Here is a 20,328-nt window from a genome sequence, read left to right as displayed (position 1 = left end):
TGAGAGTTTGAAATATTACATGTAGCACAGCTCTTTAAATGAAAGAGAGAAGGTTTCTAAAAGAAATGCTAACACGTAAAAGAACTGTTAAAAATGCAATGAGTGTTCCAAAGGCGCGAGTATAACTTTTTCTTTACACATCTTGCTACAGAAGATCTAACTTTTTTAAGGCTTCCATTTTCCTTTCACCCATCACTCGAGTCCTCTTGCATTATAATTTTGCTTAGGTTTCAGAGTGTCGTTATACTGCTAACAGCAAACGTTTCTCAGCGGGCATTCCCACCACCACCACCAGACTTGTCTGCTTCTTGGTTTTCTGATGAACTTTGGAGTTTTAGTGGCTGGATATCCCTGTTCATCTCCAGAAACTTGACATGACATGAGAGGCCTAGCGGTATGTTGCAGTAACAAAGATGAGAAGAGTGGCAGAGCGCATGGGTAAATATGTTAGCTGGGTTCTAGGAAAAGAAACTGGAGGTCAGAGAGATAAATGGGTTCTTTCTTTCCTGCTCTTTACATTTGTAGCACCTTCTACTTGGATTAGCTAATGCCTCTAGTGAATGGTGAGATGCACCCATTTATAGTTTGTTATTCTTATCCCTAATTATCACACATTTTATAAAAATATAAATAACAAAAAAGTAAGCTGGGTTCCATCTCAAGAGGTGTTTCTTGTTGTCCTCTGAGAATATATTGGATAAGTCAGGTCTCAACAAGCCCTATCCATTGTGGCTGATTGTAAGTCAGACAATAAATACAAAAAGAAGTCGTTCTTGCGGTGAGCTCAGCAAATTCTGAGGAAATCAAAAGCATTCCACTGTGCTTATGGCACAAAGAACACAACAGCAAGGGCATATTTAGTGGAGAGAATGAGACAAAAATTACCAGGTAAGTGACAAACTGTACAAGCATTTTGTTTAAAAAAGGAACTCTGCAGCATTCTGTCTTTAAAGCCGGGTTTGAGCCTCTGGGATATATATCTCGATGCTGTCTGCACGCTCTGTGGCTGAATTCTGCCGGAAAGAGGCTGCTCTCTTGGCAGCCATTAGCCGTCTTCGAGCTTCTTGTCGCTGTCTGTCAGGGAGGTCCAGAGATTTTTCTCTTGTGATAGGGAATTTTCCTTTTGGGGGCTTCTTTGGTACAGGAGGAGGGACCTTTCTTTCTTCCTGCAATAGGGCATTAAAACTGAGGGTGAACTGCATGCGGAAGGTACTGTCAGCAGAGCATGCAAATCGAAGACATGAAATGCAAAATACTGGTTACATACATCAAGCATGCTCAATTTGTGCTCTCCAACCAGCTGACTAATGGACTACATGAAAAGCTATCCACACTAGAGACACTGACAAAACCCTTTCGCTTCAGCAGCCATTACCAATTCTGCAGTCTTGTGCCTTAAAAAAGACTACGCTTCCTTCTCCTGTCCTTGCAGGTATGCTGCACATGCAATCTGCGTACCTCCCTTTCATATGAATTTGTTCGATTTCAGCTGACACATTATGACACTCATTAGAAACAGAAACACACACTGGCTCTCCGATAAGAATTCAGCACATCTGTGTGGTCTGATCAAGAGAAGAGACTGTCTAAGATTAGCAGGACAGGATTTTTAATTAAATTAATCATAATGAGTTTAGCCTCAGCTGGATATGAGATAGCAGCTGTGTATACATGTCTATTAGTTTAGTCTCCTCCAAGAATTGCTAAATGGAAACATGCAAAAACCAACCAGAGAACGTCAGGCTAATTGTTCTGCTTGACAGCCTGGATCATTTTGAAGAAAATGATACTGAAGAATTATCAAGTTATAAAGTGAGAGTCAGTAGATTTTGGTACCAAAGTAGCTGCAAATTGCTCTGCAGGTTTTAAATCAAGAATTGTTTTGAAGTATGAAATTGATATTTTACTCCATTTAGAGACTATGAAATACCATATAAGGACCTTAAAAAGATAATGTAGAATCATGGAATCACACAATAGTTCAGCTTGGAAGGGACCTCTGGAGGTGATCTCGTACAACCCCCATTCAAAGCCCACTTGAAATTAGATGAAACTTTGAAGTAACAGCAGATTTTTCAACATCATATTTAATACTGGACTGAATAGCCCCAAAGATGGAGATTCCAGAACTTGACGTGTATGGTATGATCATCATGATCAATCTTTTTGCTGTATCACTTCTTAAAGTAATAGTAATAGTCTAGAATATGGGCTGTTCCTTATGGAGAACACAGTTAATTTGATGCACAGCAGGATTGAAATAATACAAAAATTGAACTGATGCGCCTGTGGTTTACAAACTCCTCAGTGCTTGGTCTTTTTTTTTTTAAAACTAATTCTGAGTCTACTACCAAAATGCATTAGCCAAAATTAAATAACTAAGATTATTTAAGAACCTAGCTCTACTTTCTCAGCAGTAATAGTGCAGCAGCCTAAGATGCTATTCCCCATGACAGCCAGCTCTTCCAGTCTTTATTTTCTTTATTTTAGGAACATAAGGGTTCCATTCCCCTTGTCCCATCTGATTTTTTTCCCACTTTTAGTTATCTCCCTCTTAGGAACACCACTGTTGCTGTCACTACAATAATTTCTTACTTCCAGTTGTCACTAGTAAGCAAGAGTTGCAAACTCACCATCCACCAACCAGTTGGCTGAAAATTAAAATCCAAGAGGAGCATGAAGAAATGAAAGAGTTGTCAAAATGCCTCCTAATTCCTCCCGAACCAAACAAGTATTCACCTGAGGCCAACAGTACTGACTCAAACCAAATGCTGTCTTCATCTGACTGATACAATAATGAGCAAAGATAGTGGGATAAATAGGGTGAGGGATGGAGCTCTAGAAATGGGAAAGGCAGTTTCAGAATTACATTGCTTTTGTGGGCAATTTGCCACCTTTGGTTTGTAAGCGTGGCTGGGGTATCTCCCGGGTGCAGGGCAGAGGTGCAGGCAGTTTGCCAGAAATACTCTTCTTCCCCCAAACTTTTATGTGCCAAGCTTTAGTTTGACCTGCACTGAGTGTTGCCATGTGCTTTTATCTTGGTCCTGTTCTAGCACCAGTTGTGTCGTGCAGGCAGGGTTAAACACCGTAGTGCTCAGGTTTGAGCTGCCCTAAATGTAGCAGAGTGCTGAGTTTACCTTGATTGAATTCTTGAGCTATTGTCCTTAAGTCTGAATTAATCAGAACATATTTCAGTTCAGGCTTTCAGAATGTGAATTCAAATAATTTGAACAAAACTTAGCAAAATCCATGTTATTTGTTACACAGTTCAGCTCAACATTGTTAAATAGAAAAAAACCACAACCTCTCACATCTGATGAAGGTTTATTTCTGTGTATAAATGGGGCCATGCCAATGAAATACATTCGAAGGTTAGAAACTACCGTGTTTCACTATCCTATTTAACCCAAGGAAACTGCAGGACTACAAATGGGGAGCAGATGGTGTCCACAGCCTGCTTACCTTTCTTTCAGGCGATTCTATTATTTTCCAATCGTTGAGTTTCAATTGATGCAATTCATCAAACTTCATGCTGACGTCTTCAATTGAGAGCTGCAATAAGTCCCAGAAACCTGCTAGGTCCTGGGAAGTTGGTCTCGGCATGGCACTCGGGTCCTGTCATGCACAAAGGAGAGAATGTGAATCGACCAGGAGGCTTTAAACAAGGTGCGTTGAGGCGGGAAAGGCATCGTGCCAGATTACATCACTACAGTGCTGCTCAGCCTGAAGGATACGCACGCTTTACACAGTTGGAAGCTGTGACTGGAAACTTGTGCCTCCTACACAACCCAAACATGTACGAGCTAGATATCATCTATGAGCCTTCCCAAATATGTGTGGCATGGGAAGTTCCTGGGCATCATATGTTGTGCTGACCTGCATTTCTAAAAAGGAGCGAGCTGACAGCCTCTGCCAGCTGATTATTAAAGGGAAGGGGAGCATGATTCATATTCTAGACAGCCTGAAGTCCTTCTGGTTAAAAATTGCATTAATGATAGTTGATTAGAAAGCAAAACAACACTATGAAGAAGTAATAGTTTATGCTGAATTCGATGTTTACATTGTCTTGTATTTTCAAATGTATACACAAGGCATAAAATTTTGATGGGAATAGTAGGATTTTGCTCTCCAGGGATTCAAATCATGCTCAGTATCTAGGAAGGCACTAGCCCCAGGTACTGCAATGAAGTGGTGCTATGTGCATAAGACTTCATGGAAGAAACACTGAAACATTGGTGACTCTCCATTAGACTATTAACTTGATGTCAATGCTGGATGATAATGACATTAGCAGGTAGTATGCTAGAATGCTCTAGCACCAATGCTGCTAGTTCAAGAAGACAGCTTTGTCACTTTAACGAAATGAGGCTTAATTGGTAAATATCTCTGTGAAGATGATGGCAAAATGTCTCTTGCCTGCCTGGCAGGAGAAAGCCATTTAGACAGACTACAAAACAGAGTTGGGGGAGATGGTGTCAAATCAGGCTAAAGGGTCTCTGAATCTCCCTCCTCCTGGGCAAAATCTATAATTGCTAGTTTACCATGTTAGAAACAGTGGTGTTATTGCTGAAGCAAGGCTCTGTGCTCCATCTTTTACAAATCTAGTGGATAAAGGCATTTAAGGTATTAACCACAACCCCACACAGTTGCCTAAAGAACTGGGAAATAAGTCAGCATTTCTGTTGAATTCCTCCCTTGAATCGCATGTTTCTAAGGGTCTTAAACTAGGAGTTGTTACTCAGACTTGGGTTTGCAGATGCCATTGTGGGAGTTGAGTGCCTGGAGCTGGGCATGACAACGTACAGTGTCACACATACCCACAGCCCTTTGGGAATATTGGCCAAGAACCCACCTAAAAACCTATCCACTTAGAAGTCTTCTTTGCTAGAAGAAAGCCTCCTTTGCATAAGGAGCTTTTGGGACTTAACAGAATTAGACATACAGTTTATAACAGACTTCTGGGAAACATGACACAACTCCAGATTAGTGATCACTGAAAACAACTTAATTAGATAGATCCCAGTTTACTCCAAAAGGATTTGAATTTTATGTCAGTGGTATTAGTCGCCCTACAGAGGGCAATATCTCAGGCTTCAGGAACTGACTCCCTATGTGAAATCTGTGAGGATCATTCCACAACAATATGTCTTACATGGCAATCGGTTCACTCCAGCCTGGTCTCCTCAGTTCCTCTCCCCACTTGTCTCTAAACAGCCAGAAAATGATGCCACTCAATGAAATGCCTTTGCCTTCTGAATCTGGAGCATGGTCTGGACACAGGAGAGTTGACTCCTGCTGCCATCGCTTTATGGCTCCGCAGCCCGCAGGTAAATCCCAGCACAAATGATTACTATTATGGCTAACTAAGTCTTGAAAAAGGCTTAAAGCTGTTTCTTAGAAGCTGCTCCTTCATTTGTATCTTATTTGGAATTCAGCTTTGCAGCCCTCCTTCTAAAGGAAGCCTAAAGCAAGCACAAAGTACCTAGCTGGTGCTTGAGCTGCTCTGGTTTTGCCTGCAACCATGACATACTGAGCGATGATCTCACAAGCTGAGCAGGACCTATGCTGACTAGAGAGTATGAAGGAGGACACTTTGAAGAGAAATAGGGTGTTACAAGAGATAATGTGAATAATGCAGAAGGGAGTAGTTACTAATCAGTGATGTCTTTTTCTAGCAGTTAGTGAGAACAGTACACTGTAGGAGACGGCTAGGCAGACTCTTAAAAAGCCACTTCATCAAAGTCTTTGGTTAGAGATCTTAACCCACGACATAATCAAATGCCTCCCTTGAAGTTCCCATGACCCGTTAGAAAAGTCATATGCGAATGAGCAAGTTTCCTGGTTAAATTTCAGTTTGGGTGAATATATTCCTCTTCCTAAACCCTTGCTCCATTTTGAACTGGCAGAAGGAAATGCTATTGTTCTTTGTCCTACATTTATGCTTAGTATTGTTGAACACTGTTGAGAAACTGCCGTGCGGTAGCCCTCTAAGTGCTAAATGTTTTCGAGTGGGAGAACGCACTAACTGGCTGCATTCTGGCAGCGCTCCTGTGGGGCAGTGAGATGCTGCCTTAGGAGCATATGGAAAGCCTGCTGTGGATCTGCACTAAGTGACGATTTAACAACAAACTCTATCATTAGGCATAAGAAGAAAAGCCTCAGAACATGAATGAGCTAAAAGTCCAGTTCTGCAGTCGCTGGCAGAGCCTATTGCTGATTTAATGAAGCTGAAGAATATTCAGAGCCTAAATCTTCACAGTGTGTCAAAGCTACTGTTAGAGAGTTCAAAGGTTTATTATCCAAATAAGGAGAGAAATAAAATCTTGCCATTTTTTTTGTCTGCAAAGCTGTAGATTTCTGCTTGTGCTACTATTGCTTTTGCAGGAATGAATCGTTTCACTTCCAAACAGCTGAGCAGGAGCTGTGCTTGTTATTACAGTAATGCTTTCGAGCACTTGAAGATAAATGAAGTGGAGTGGAGGTTAGGCTCTCCAAATCTTGGTTTGCATAGCTTAATCAATCAGGTAATGGAGGGCACTTGGAAATTTGCAGTGAGAAACTTTTAGACATTGATGAAGATTTCCTCTTTTTGCTGTGAAACAAATGACTAGATAGGGAGCACACATGATGTATTTGATATTACCAATGTGGTCATCTCCGGCTTGCCTGACTTTGCATATTTCCTCTGTCATTCTGTAACAGCTATTAAAATTCTTGTTTTGACAGAGCCTTTGAAGTGGATAATTGGATTCTTTGCTAACGAGGGCCATATATCTTATCATTTTCTATCAGAAGGTAGGACATTTTTGGCATGACTTTCTCAGTAATATTTGATTGCAGTTTCAGGAATTCTGGACGTTTAATTTTATGGATGGAAAGCAGCAAGTAGGTCTCTGCGGAATGAATGTTTTGCCTTAACAAGTTATGTGGCAAATATTAACAAGTAAAGAAATGTATCTAACCAGACATACAGCTCATGTCCGCTGTCACACACATGACAGAATTCCTCATTTTCAATGTATGAGCTGCAGGTGCAGCCAAAAAGGTGGAAGTTACACTTGATTTTCGAGTGAGCCAAAGAAAGGTGTTCTACCACTAGCTGTAGTTACAAGAATTACATTCTTCTATTGATTAGTATCATCTTGCCACAACGTTGGTATCGCTGATGGCTGCTGTCATATTAATGAAGATAACATTTAGAATTGAATTAGTCTCTAATGAACTTCCAGAACGATAGCAGTAACTCTCATAAGTAATATACTGCATCTGTTCCTTTAGCCCGAGGCCATCTTATATATAATTGGCAATGCAAATTATGAAACCCAGTTTTATGAACATTATGTGTATTCCCATTTACAAGATCAGTCCTATTTTCAGGTAGGTAGAAAGTGGAACCACATATTCTCTGCTATTCTGCTATTTTACTATTCTCTACTTACTGTAATGTAAAAAATTTCTCCTTTCTTACCAGAAATATAGTTACTATTTTAGGGTATTACAAAAATAAGACATAATATTATGTCTCAGAAAACTTGCATTTATTCCCTTCTCACTTTTTTTCTTTAATAAAGACAGCAAAAAAGGAAAAGACAAAACACAGACAGACTAAAATTACTGAAATTACATGTTTGCTTTGACAAAAAATGTACTAACACCACCCTTAAGGATTCAGTTAAGAAAAAAAAAGGAGCAGTAAGACAAACTGTGAGACATGAAAATAACATTTCAGAATGCTACTGTTTGGGCATGCTACAATTGTTTTTTGTTGTCTTTGAAGTAAAAATATTAAATTCTAAAATATGAAGTTATGTTTTGTAGAGTATGTATGGATGAACAGCCTTAAACTCTCCAAGAATGGTCAGATACGGTGACTTACCAGATTTTGCTGACAAAGCCAATAAAATTGCTGGAATTTCTGAGACATGAGGAGCTGAGCGCTTCCAACAGCACTTCGGATCTTACCTAGGACTAAACATACAGATAGGTTATTACCAATAGAAATCTTCTGGTGGTAGATGCAAAATCCAGCTCAAAAATACGTAGCTGAAATTACATTTTGTTTTATAAAGGAAGTAAATATTTGGCTTTGTTTCTTGTGATTATATATATAAAATATTTTTTTAAAAAAATAGAGATATAGGAAAGCTCTGTGGCACCTCACCCTTTGCCAGTAACAAATATTATATTAATAATTCAGAACAGCTAAGAATGTATTTGCTTAAGGAAGTAGAAGAAAAAAAGAGAATATAGACGACTTCCTGAAGTGGGCATACATACATATGTTCTTGAGAACAATCTTAAATTTCAAAGTAAATGACACCTCTCTCCTTTATACTTGCTCACGTAAATTGGAAGCTGCTGAAATAGTTTTTCCTCAAGAACCAGTTAGATGCCTGATGTTCTCACTGACGTCAAATGGAGCTTTAAATACATTTTAGATAGTATCTTCTGGTTCTGCAATCACAGATCACTTCAGTCAATTGTGTGAATGATCCCTGGGTGAGCTCTCTTTATCCTGTCAGTTCTGGGGGTAAGGTTAATACACTAAACTACAAGATAAGATACTCCTACCATGATCCTCAGCGGAATCATGACTCTGAGAGACATGTCTTGGTACCCCCATTAGGAGGTACAGGTTGCCTGCCAGGAAAATACACAAAGTCCTAAGCACGGGAGCCTCAGAAAAAGGGGTAGACAAGTGGGTGCTCCAGGACTTTGCTGAACCAGGATCAGCCCCCATGGTTTGCTGGGCTTCCCCCACTGCCACTGTCCCTGCCGTTCACAGTGCAGAAGCACTGGGGAAAGGGACCCAAATTCATTTCACTTGACTTTTGTTTTCAAAAGTCATCTGTCTAAATCAAAACTTCTGGATGCTCTATAGTCAGTAGTATGAGCTCATCTGCTCAGTCATGTTAGGAGCTTATTTTCAGATGAGCTGAATCTCTTCCTGGAGATGCCTATTTCCTTCTCTTGACTGGAGTGCCTAAGGCAGACTGGCTTATCCCTAGGAAGCTAACTCCTCCTGGACTCCCACATTTGCTGGGATAAATACCATACGTTGGTAAGTAGCAATGTATTTTCCTACACCTCCTTCCTACACATCCTTTCCTCCACATCTATCTCTATGCTGAAAAAGCAACACTCTAAAAAGCTTTATAAGCTGGGGTTTCAATGGAAGATTGATTTTATCTGGAGAATTTCCAGATCTTTAAATAATGTTTAGGGTAAAGAGAGAGCATGGTAGGGGTGAGACAGGAATTACTCTTGACTCCTTGTAATTCAATTTGAGGAAACCAAACTGATCATTCAAACAGGATGCAGAGAGTGGGATGATGCCAGAGTAGTACAGCAGAACTGATCTACAGCCTGTGATACAAAAAACCATTAAACTCTGGCAGGGCTTAAGGTTTTGGTGTTATTTAGAATAAGAGGGGACGGAGTGGCATGTGAAAACAGTACTTTTGTAGTAGGTATTGCATTTTAATTCTGCATTCTCTAAACCAGTGAAACACCTGCTTAACCACAAGCAGCAGCAAGAGATAATTAGGAAGTTTTAGGCTCCAGTTCTGTGGAAACATCCGAACTATGTAACTTTGAAGGCATATGTCAATATGTAGAACTGTGGTTCTCAAACTCTATTCCTTTTTCTGTTAGACAAGCAGTACAGCTGTGCCACAACACTAAATTAAACAGCATTATGCACAATTCATCAGTTGTGTGCCAGCCATTTGTGAAAGGGTTAAGTGGTTCAGGACTGCATGTGTAATTCGCTGGGGTTTTGTTTTCAGTTGCTGGCCAAATGAAATAAAGCATTTTAATTGGTTTGGGGGTTTTCGTCACCACACACCTCACTTTCCTCTAAGGAGTTATTCACAGATGAAAAGCAGTATTTGGGGTGTTAAAACCAGAATAAATGTAGGAAAAAGGAATAAAATAATAAATGTTTCATTTGATCTGAAATGAATTGCTTTAATTTGGTTTTCAGCATTTTTAATAAAGGCAAAGACTTAAGTGACAAACAGCCTTCTACCCGCCTTTTCGCTTGGTGCTCAGGACATAGGACAAACTCCCAGTGTTAGGTCTGAATACCTTCTTTGCCAGGATGGGGAATTGTGCTGTAGCAGGTCTCTGACATCACCTATTCCGTGCTACATTCAACTGTTCACTGGACAGAAGGAGAGTGAGGACGATTCTGTAGGCTTATGATTGTAATGCTTGTCTCATAGTGAGTAAAGTTCAGTTTTAGTTTCCTCTGCTGAATTTTATACCTCGAATACACAGCCTGAGTAAGGGGCATTGGTTTTAGCCCTACTGCAGAAATGTAGATCTTAACAGAATTTAGATACGGCTGATATTTTCTCGTGAATCTCACAGTTACCCCAACCCTCATATATCTTCATTATCCTGAAAGACCATGTCAAAAAGCACTGCTGATTTAAAGCCCAGTCAGACCAGTCAAGGTTCAGGCACTGGCAATGCAGAATTTTGGTGCAACACACATCCTTCGGGGATGGGGAATGGTGTTTCTGGGCTTCTTGCATGTGTCACAGTGGTGAATACACATGTATAATTACAGTCTGACCATTTGCTACAGATCGAACTCTATTCCCATTTCAGTAAGTAAATCAGATGTAATAAAAAGTAGAAGTTAGAATCTCTCATATTCATGCTACTCTGCTTTGCTGTAATTAAATTAAAGTATTAAAACACTTCAACTCATAATCTTTAGCACAATATTAATAGACAGCCAAAGCCTTGTTATTAATTTCATGCATTGGGGAATTATTCTGATGAGTGCAGATTGATTATCTCCATGAAAGAATGAAAAATGTTAGAGACTGGAGAGATTGAGATGTTTGGTGATGCCTAGAAGATTTTGCTTGTAAGTAAATGATGATAAAACCTACCAGCTTGCATAAATATACATAATTTTCATATAATCCATATACCTCCCTCCATCAGGATGTTATATTTATTCAAATGTCAGTAAAGAGTCACACAACCTTAATTCTGCTCCCTGAGGCACATGAAATACTCCGCGTTTTGTTGTGTGGTCCTGTATTGCTTCTACTCTGAAAATGTACAAAACCCTGACCATGACTTCAGTAGAAGTAGACTCAAGTTTTATACCCTGGACAGGTTGTGTAAATTGCCGGGATACAACATGTACAATTAACACAACGTTGTCTTTTTTCCCTGCACTATACATATTACAAAATTGCAAATAAAACATATGTGATTTATTGCTTGAGAAACGCTACAAGATCTCATAACTGAAAATGGTTTTCTATCAAAGGCAGAGGGGGAAAAGTGAGATCTACATTGATGAAACCAAGATTATAGTCTGATGCTGTAACTCTATTCTTGACAGGTAAAAAGCTTTGCCTAATTGTGCCACTGCTGTACCAGCAATGAGAAACTACTAACAATCATTCTGCTTCTGGCATTCATTACTGTTTATTTAAATTATGTGTTTTAATTTAAATTTTCATTCCATTTGATTGTTAGTCTTTTTCTATGCTCATAAATAAACGGCTCTACAAGCAATCAGAGAAAATATACCCGGAAAAAATATTGAACCCGGCATTTAGTTCATCCTCCTAACTCAGAGCAGGGGATATCTGTCTAATATCTAAATCTAAATCAGAAATATATCTCTTTTTCACTATCAACACAGCAAATAGGCATAGTAATAAATGTGTAATGTTCAGAGTGAGATGACATTTTAGGACAGCACAGCTAGAAGTTGGCTGGAGAGTGGTAGGGCAATGGGGTCCTTGTGCACCGAGTAGGACTTGGTGCAAATTTGCTTTTTACCTAAATGGATTCAAAGAGGAGAAAATTCAAGCAGAATACAAATGCTAGAAGGAAATTTTGGATTCCACACTATAGGACTGTCTTTTATTGGCTTTAAAGGCTGTTTCAGGTTAATTAAGACATTCTGTAGTCATTCACAACACTCCCAATGTAAATTTCAGTGGTTGCTGAAGAATGGGTTTGTGGAAAGCATTAGGAAATTATGTCAGTAATTTCTCTTTGGTTAAAGGATAACCTAAGAAAGCTTTTATGGATGATTAATTGATGAATATACTAAAATAAATTGGTTGTGAGGTTGGTTTTTTTTTTTCCAAATTATGGGAGATTTAACTCTGTATTTTCTGTTACTATTTGGCCACGTTAGTAAAAGCCCTTGCAGTACTGTGGAAATTGTTGGACTTGATCTTAAAGGTCTGGACTCGGTGATCTTAAAGGTCTTTTCCAACTTAAATGATTCCATGATTCTAAGTATCAGCCAGAGGATTAGCAAGGAAAAATCCAGCACCCATAGAATGAAGGGGTAAGGGGGGAAAAGGGTGATATTGAGCTCTCACTCTCTTTGTTTTTACACTAGAGGTCACTTGATTGTGTGGCTGTGCCCGCAGAGCTCCTAACCATGATGCAGGTTACACCTGCAATACTGCCGTCATAGTTTATAGTTAATTTTTTTTCACCATTCTTGGGATTTTTACATGAGATCAAACTCTGCGCGGCTCTTCTTGTGCACTGAAATATTTCAGTTTCCATGTGGTGTTCAGAAACCCGGGGTGTCTTCTGTTTCCCTCTGCCAGAGCTTGCCTACCAGCTGTGGGCAGGGGCTGCGGCTCCCCCAGGGCTCGCCTGTGCTGGTTTCCCTGCTCCCACCGCAGAGCTCATGGGCGGCAAAGTCCCGGCCCTCTTGCTCTTCAGGAGCTTTGTGACAATCGAGAGCATTTTTCTTGTCATCACCTACCCAGCAGTAATAGCCAAATGCAATTTTCAGGGTGTAAAACTGAAGCTCCAGTCAGCACCCTGGAGAAACACGTCTCTTTGCTTGATGGCACCCTGCTAGTGCGAATGAGCAGATGACTTACCCTGGGAACAGTGACAGCCACACGTATAAATTTTGTATATATGCCTCTATATGTTACAATGAACACTGAGAACACAAATAACTGCCCCCACAAACAATGTATGAACTTTGCAGAGACTCCAAAATATAATTCATGGAAACTGACCAAACAAACAAATTCTGTGAAAAGAAAGAGAGAGAGGTTATTTTTGCTGCAGTGATTATCTTCTCCTTTCCTAAGACGTGATAGGTAAAGTTCTTAAAACAACATTATTGGAGAAAAGCTACAGTGAAAGAAAAAAATCAATACAGCAATCAGACAGCTTTCTGTGATCTCAGGGCTACCGTGTTAACACCGAAAACAAAACTGTTTTCTAAAATGCAGTGCTGTTTTAACTCTTCCTGTGATTAAAACAAAATAGAAATGGTATTATAAAGACAGGCTTCTCCTGTGAGATGCAAAGCCATATTTGGTCTTCAGGTACAATTAATATACCCAGGCCAAAAATAAATGATTCAGCATTAACAATGACAGTTTGAATGTGCTAACTTTGCTGTGAAGTGTTTTGGGAATAGTAACTCCTGTTGGAAGAGAGAAAAACATATTTAGTTGCTTCTGCCTCGTCCATTTGCGTATATTTTCTTCAGGGAACTGTCAAATGCTGAAATACGTCAAGGTAAGATTCATGCTGGGATATCATTAAACTTTAGTTCTCGTGGATACACACTTTTCAACCTCCATAGCTCAAACTGGGGATAAAAAATATGTCAAAGACTCAAGAGGGAAAAAATTATTCACATTGAAATTTTAAAATGCTGTGAAGCTAATTCCCTTGATGAAAATAATTCTTCGATAACTTCTTTTTACTTGATGTAAGCTATGGTAGGTGAAGGGATACCATTTCCAAGATAATGTAATTTGGAAATTAGTTGATGAAAAACTCTTGAAATGAATCACATAAAATGGAAAATCAGAAGTCTGGGTGTCCCTTTTGACAATCAGCTGAAGACAAGAATATCCTATTAGAGAATATCCTATATAGACCTATTCTATGATAACTTCTCTAATGTATTAGGGAGGTCAAAATATTCTCCCAAACACAAATGATTAATCCACTTTGGTTAGCTTAAAAAAGGGATTTTAAGGGTCCATTTCCATTGTATTTAAGTAACTCCATATCCAGGAATTGCTCTTTCCTTTTCTCTTACAGAGTAGAATCACTCTGCAAGCAGGGAAACGTAAAATCCTGATACTCAGGGTTTTTTTCTGACTCAAATGTTCTAGCTTTAAAGGGTGTCACTAACTCAAATATTAATAAAAATTACCAAAGTCCAGTTTTTCTTCATGTTCTCCGTACAATTTACTGAAAACTATCTCCCTAAGTGCCATTTCCCTGCGCAGCAAGGTTTTTCAGAGTATTTCTTGAGTGTGAGAGCATGGCTTCACACAGTGGGAGGCAGGGTGGTTCTGCACCTGGGAAAAGGGCAGTCAGCTAAAATCAGGCTCCTCCAAGTTTTCCTGATGTAGTAGGCAGCTTCATATCCCAGTGAGTAATGCTGCTAACTCCCTCCCTCCCTGAGTCTTAGAGTAAGGAAGGAGTACTGAGGTGAGGGTGTTTCCACTGCTCATCTCATGCGGTTGCAGATTTGATGAGGGCTGTGCATGAGGAAGAGCTTGCAGGGAGAGAAGGGAGAAGACCACTCCGTGCCCGAGGATTCCTCAGTGACCTTCCAAGGAAGGAGAGGGGCTAACTGCCTGTGTGTTTCTCCCCTTTGCTCCCTAATACTTTTACTCTTTACAAGGAGATTAAAGTCTTGCTCTTTGAACTTCTCCATCAGGTCATAATCACTGACGTCCCCACATCAATAACAGGCATCCTTGGATGCTTAATGATGGCAGAGAAATGTTAGCATTCAGCAGCACAAAGACTTGTGGAATCGAAAAATAAGATGTATATGGTAAAAAAGAAGCATTAAAAAACAGCCATTATGAAAGAAGGCTCTGAAATCCTCACACAGGCTAAGCACAGCAAAATGTTTTATTATTCATATTTTAACAGCCCCTAGGAGGGTATTAAAGTCTTCAATGTGTCAATGCAAAGGGAAAATTCTCAGCTCAGCTCTGCCCTGATGAAAATAAAGACAAAAACCTACACTCCAGAAAGCACTGGAGGATGTAGGAAATAAAACAGCCTTAGGCTCTCCCCCACCCCAAATCTTATATTGTTACTTTGCAGACTTGTGCACAATATAGTGGAGAAATATGACTCTAAAATAAAAAATGATGAGGTGAAAACATAGACATTCTTTCTTTTGAAAAGGTCAGTGCAAGAAATAGAAATTGGCCTCTTAGTCACCAAGCAGGCCTGGCCCAAGATCTGAGGGTAGATCATAGCAAGAACTCATTGAGGACGAAAGAAGATGATCGGGAAAGTGTATTTGGATGCGACGGTGAGATTTGTGAGAGTGCAGGAAAAGATGCTAGGAAGAAGACTTAATATGAGCTAATTTGTGTTCTGAGAAAATTTCATCTGAGACAATAATTCAGATTGGCAGGGATTGAAATATTTATAAAACTAAGCCTGAAGAACAAGGATAATTGACCTCAGAGGGAATCACAGGGAGCTGGCTACTGAGTGCTAGGACCACTTTGATATATTACTATCATTAGTGCTGGCTTGGATCTTGTTCCAAAATAGTCTACGTTATTTTTCACTTTATCCCATCACTCCTTTCAAGGTGTCCACAGGACATGAGAGAATAATAATGATTCTTGACAAAATTGTAACAGAAAAACCAGCAGAACTATCTAATAGTGCATGTGCCTGTGCAACTGCAGAAGTGCTTTAACTATTGTTCTTGCCTACTCATTTCTGTTCTTTCAGCAGACCCTGTATGATAGGCAGGAGTGCCTCTAAAGGAATGAAAACATTTTAAAAATGAGAAGGCTCTGAGGGGACCTTAGAGTGGCATTCCATTACCTGAAGGGGGCCTACAAAAAAGGAAAGCTGGGAGGGACTGTTAACAAGGGCACGTGGTGATAGGACAAGGGGCAATGGTTTTAAACCAGAGCAGGGTAGATCTAGATTAGACATTAGGAAGAAGTTATTTGCTGTGAGGGTAGTGAGGCACCGGAATGAGTTGTCCAGAGTTGTGGATGCCTCCTTGGAAGTGTTCAAGGCCAGCCTGGATGGGGCTTTGAGCAACCTGGTCTAGTGGGAGGTGTCCTTGCCCATGGCAGGGGGCTTGGAACCGGACAATCTTTAAGGTCCCTTCCAATCCAAATCATTCTATGATTCTATGATTTTATGACTGTTTGTTAATAAAAGGCAAATTCTGCAGTTTCAGGAAAACAGCAAAAAAATGTTCACGCAAGACCACCTTGTGTGCTCTAGCAAAGGGTCAACCACTGGAGTGGGAAGAATATGTCAAGAGTTCGAGCTGTGGGTGAAAGATCTGAGCCATATCTCATACCAGACTTTGATCCTACACTTGACTCTACACTTAGCTTCTCAACTACTTCTGCAAAACCTTACTCTGAGAAACTCTAGCTTGCACAGCCAGTTTCAGGAGAGGGGTCTTATATCTAATGGTTCTGCAGAGTGTCTTTGGTACTACAAAACGAGTAAGGAAACCCACAATTTTATCCTAACAGATTTCTTATTTTAGCTGACATCTATAAGAATAGATACTGAAATGTTCTTACTTTCTTCAGAAAGATCATTTTCTTCTGCTTCTCTTTCCATTTCTTTACACCATCCTTCCATTCTCTTAGTTTCAGTGTGTAGCAACTTCATAAACCAAGATCCGTCCCGTCGACAAGGAGACATTCGACCAGTCTCTACCGTCTCAATGGCTGGCTCTAGCCAGGGTTCTGGTGGTGGAAGGTTTGAGGTGTCAACTGGGGTCCTATAATCTTCTCTGTAACTGAATAGTCCCTGTGTCCGTACAGTTCTCACTGCGCTGTATTGGGTGGGCGTGCTGGGCTCTGAGTGCTGCTGGAACGATGAGCCAAACTGAAGTCCCTTGTCCTCCATGGTGATGTGTCCTGGAAAGCCCTCCAGTTCCAGGTCAGCCTGGACAGCTGCTGTTACACTGTTTGAGCGCTTGAATCGTCCATGTCTTGGTAAGAGGGAAGAAAGAAAGGGGATTAAGACATATAAGTACATATGTGATTATACAGAGGCAGGGAATAATGTTCCAGTGAATGGATTTTGGTTTTCTCCTTGGACTTTACGTTAAAAAATTTTCTTTGTGTATATCTCACTAAAACAAGACAGTAAGTAGCAACAGAGAGGAAAAACAAAATGCATAGTGGCATCATTGATCTGAGCAAAGATACAAAAGAAAATCATTTAAATTATCTCTGGAAGCAAATATCGATTTATTCTCATACAGCAAAATACCATGCATCATTACTAAATGAACTGGAAGTAACTAGCAGATCTGAAGGGTTACATCTCCTGATGGAAGTCTGTAAAGTACATGTATAAAAAAATATTCAAATATAAAGAATTGTTATTAGATATAACCTGAAAATCTCCTAAATTAGGACTGTTGAGAATCCTCTAATAAATGAAAAATAGTAGCATCAAGCTTAAGACTGTGGTAGTTTTTACTTTTCTCATAGAATAGCCATTAAATGCTGATTTTCTATTGTGATAGGCCATCAAATAATGTCATTTTGGAAAGGCTTTATGTTGAAAAGTTAGAGAAGCAAAGCATATTTGTGAAATCTTTTAACATCTGAGCCTATTGTTTCAAATTACTTCTAGTCAGTGATAGTAAAAGGCAATTAGCAGCCAGATACTGTCTGACAGCTGCTGTGAAATGAAATAACGGTTCCTGTCCAGTACTTAACAGCCAGTGCCTGTTAGGGATAACCTGTGGGTTAGTACATTGGTCAGTAGTTATACAAAGCCAGAGAACAACTGTAAGAGCTGATTCTAGTTTCTGATAAAGGTACCGTGGGTTACACTGCAACCATTATATCCCCCTGTGTGGACTGGGAAAGGCTGGAGCAGTGTGAGGGGTCCTATCGAAGGAAAAGTATTCCTGTACGTGGTTCTCTGTATTTGTCCTGCAATAATGAAATTATATTAATCCACTACTTCAGTTCAAAAGTTTCTCTTCCTTCCCTCCAACTTAAAATGGGAAAGCTCATTAAATATTAAGCAACTGCTAAGTAATCTCTGCAAATTTTACCAAATGACCAGCATGAACACAAGAAATTTGGCTTTGTGAATTATTTAGGGGCAGCACTTGCCAGATGTGTGTTATTAACTCCGTTTACAAATGTGCATTGTGTTATGAAAGACTATAGATTTTTGTACATGCTTGAATTACCGTTTTTCATCTTCCACTTGTACTCCAACAGAGTGGTATTCCCGTAGGCCTCTGCTTTCAGTATCTGAATCAGTTGCTGTTTCCACCTAATTCAACAAAAAAGACACGTCTGCAGAGTGAGCATCGACATCTCAGCACTTCTTCTACCTGCACCCATTCACCATTAATTATATATTTCCTCTCTTCCTGCTACACCTAGCACAGTAAAATAAATGAAACAGGTATTCAGCCTGGCATCGTTGCTTCGGTGCTGTGTTTTATAAAGCTTTAAGTACTTCTGTTCTGCTGTGTAATTCTCTATTTCAAACCTAAGCAGATGTAATTACCCGCTCAGTGGAAGCAGGGAGTAAGCCTGGTCTGGACAAGCTGTTCTTAGAATGAGGAATCCACAGGATAGCCCCTTTTTTTATTATTATAAAGCAGTCTCTCATTATATCCCTTGATTTACAAAATAGAATAAAATCTTAAGTAGCCCGATAAACTTGCAAGCAATAAAAAGAAATGCTGCAATGAAATTTTATCGACAACTGCGTTGACAAATATAGAACCATTTAAATGACGTGAAGGATACAGCAGAATGCCATATCTCACCTTTTTTTAATAACATGGTCCTGAAAATGCTATATCAAGCAAGTAATTTATGCACTTTTTATAGTATTCCCATCTGAAATACACTTACTGAAATATATTCACAGTAGAGTTTTCTTCATAACCGAGACCACATTGCTTTTGCAAGTTTCTGTGGGACTTTATGTAACACTCCTCACCACCACACCGCCCCCAAGTCTTTGACACAGACATAAGGAGTGCTGCAGTATGCAAATTGCACTGAATCAAAGGAGAGTCAGGAAAAAAGAAAAAGAATAGAACTCACTTTTCCTTTTGAATGATATTTTCACTGTTAAATAAAAAAAAAATATCTGCAACCAGTTTTTCAGCATGCACACTCCATGTGTGAATTCAAAGGGTATATCTTATAATGAAGATGAGAACTTTTCCCCTTGCAGCAGTCCCAGGCACCTACAGGAGCCCTATAGCCTGTGCATAGGAAATGTGATCTCCTGAGCATTTCCAGTCTGTTGTCCGGGTAGTGGAACAGGCAGGAGACAGGCAACTGTCAGGGAATATCAGTGGATTTCATCATGGTCTTAGAGAGACTTAGGAAAGATAGATAGATACCTGGTAGTGTTGATGTCAGGTTATGGGAACATTCAGTTTCATGTATTCTCAAAAAGGAAGCATGAAGGTCTGAGCTGTGACAAAAGACAGAAGACAAATCTTCTGCAGAGTAAGTGTTCAAAGGGAACGCAGTGGAAGGTAACTATGCAAGAGGGTTCTAACTTCACAGTGTCGAGTGATGAGGGTAGCATTTCTTGGGGCAGTGACACAGGGAACAGGGTCTTCCTTTTATATCTCCTGCCTCAGAAGTTGGAAATAGAATGCACAAAACTGCCAATCTGGACATTATGGACAGCAGGTACTCAGAATGATTTTTAGGCTGTATCTCTCTCCTAATAGAAGCAGGAGAAAACATCAAAATGCCATAACAAGTTAGTCCAAGGTGAAAGACGAGACTGGGTCTTTGTGCAGAGCCTCACATGGGCTTCTGACAAGCTCTAATGATGGTGTAAAGGACAGTCACAGTATAACTGATCCTGAATGGCACTCCCAAGGCATGGAAAGAGTCACTGACTGTTGGGGTTTTAGGGGCTTCTTCACACCAGGCAAGACGCCAATTCTGATGGCATGAGGATATCAGTACACTTGGTTTGCTGTGTACCACAGTTAAGACTGTGTTGGACAACCGACATGGCTTCACTAGTGCCTGACAGATTTGGTGGCCTTCTATGAAGGGGTTACAGCACTGGTAGATAAGGGAAGAGTGACACCATCTACCTGGGCTCGTGGAAAACAGTTGATACTGTTCCATGTGACATCCTTGTTGCTAAATAGGAGAGACACGGATTTGATGGATGGACTTAGTGGATACAAAATTGGCTGGATGGTTGCACTCAAAGAGCAGTGAAGACGAGTGGTAAGTGGCGTCCCTCGGGTGTCTGTACTGGGACCAGTATTTTTTTTAATCTTTGTCAGGGACATGGACAGTGGGACTG

At 40.0% G+C, this 20,328-nt stretch overlaps 1 protein-coding gene across 1 annotated transcript in view; it reads right to left on the bottom strand.

Annotated features, from left to right (window-relative positions):
* Positions 1 to 395: 395 nt before the first annotated feature.
* DLGAP2 (discs, large (Drosophila) homolog-associated protein 2) overlaps positions 396 to 20,328 on the bottom strand; it is a gene marked incomplete at its 5' end in the record, with an annotated part of 52,072 nt that continues 32,139 nt past the window's right edge. The window contains 5 exons of the mRNA XM_009875042.1: positions 396 to 1,166; positions 3,463 to 3,615; positions 7,877 to 7,968; positions 16,575 to 16,990; positions 18,215 to 18,300. Of these exons, the coding sequence (XP_009873344.1) occupies positions 948 to 1,166; positions 3,463 to 3,615; positions 7,877 to 7,968; positions 16,575 to 16,990; positions 18,215 to 18,300 (966 nt within the window). The remainder of the gene's footprint in view (positions 1,167 to 3,462; positions 3,616 to 7,876; positions 7,969 to 16,574; positions 16,991 to 18,214; positions 18,301 to 20,328) is intronic.

This window comes from Apaloderma vittatum, unplaced genomic scaffold (assembly GCF_000703405.1).
Source record: "Apaloderma vittatum isolate BGI_N311 unplaced genomic scaffold, ASM70340v1 scaffold13840, whole genome shotgun sequence".
Taxonomy (NCBI): Eukaryota; Metazoa; Chordata; class Aves; order Trogoniformes; family Trogonidae; genus Apaloderma; species Apaloderma vittatum.
Note: the sequence above shows the minus strand (reverse complement) of the source record. Positions and strands in the feature narration are given on the sequence as shown.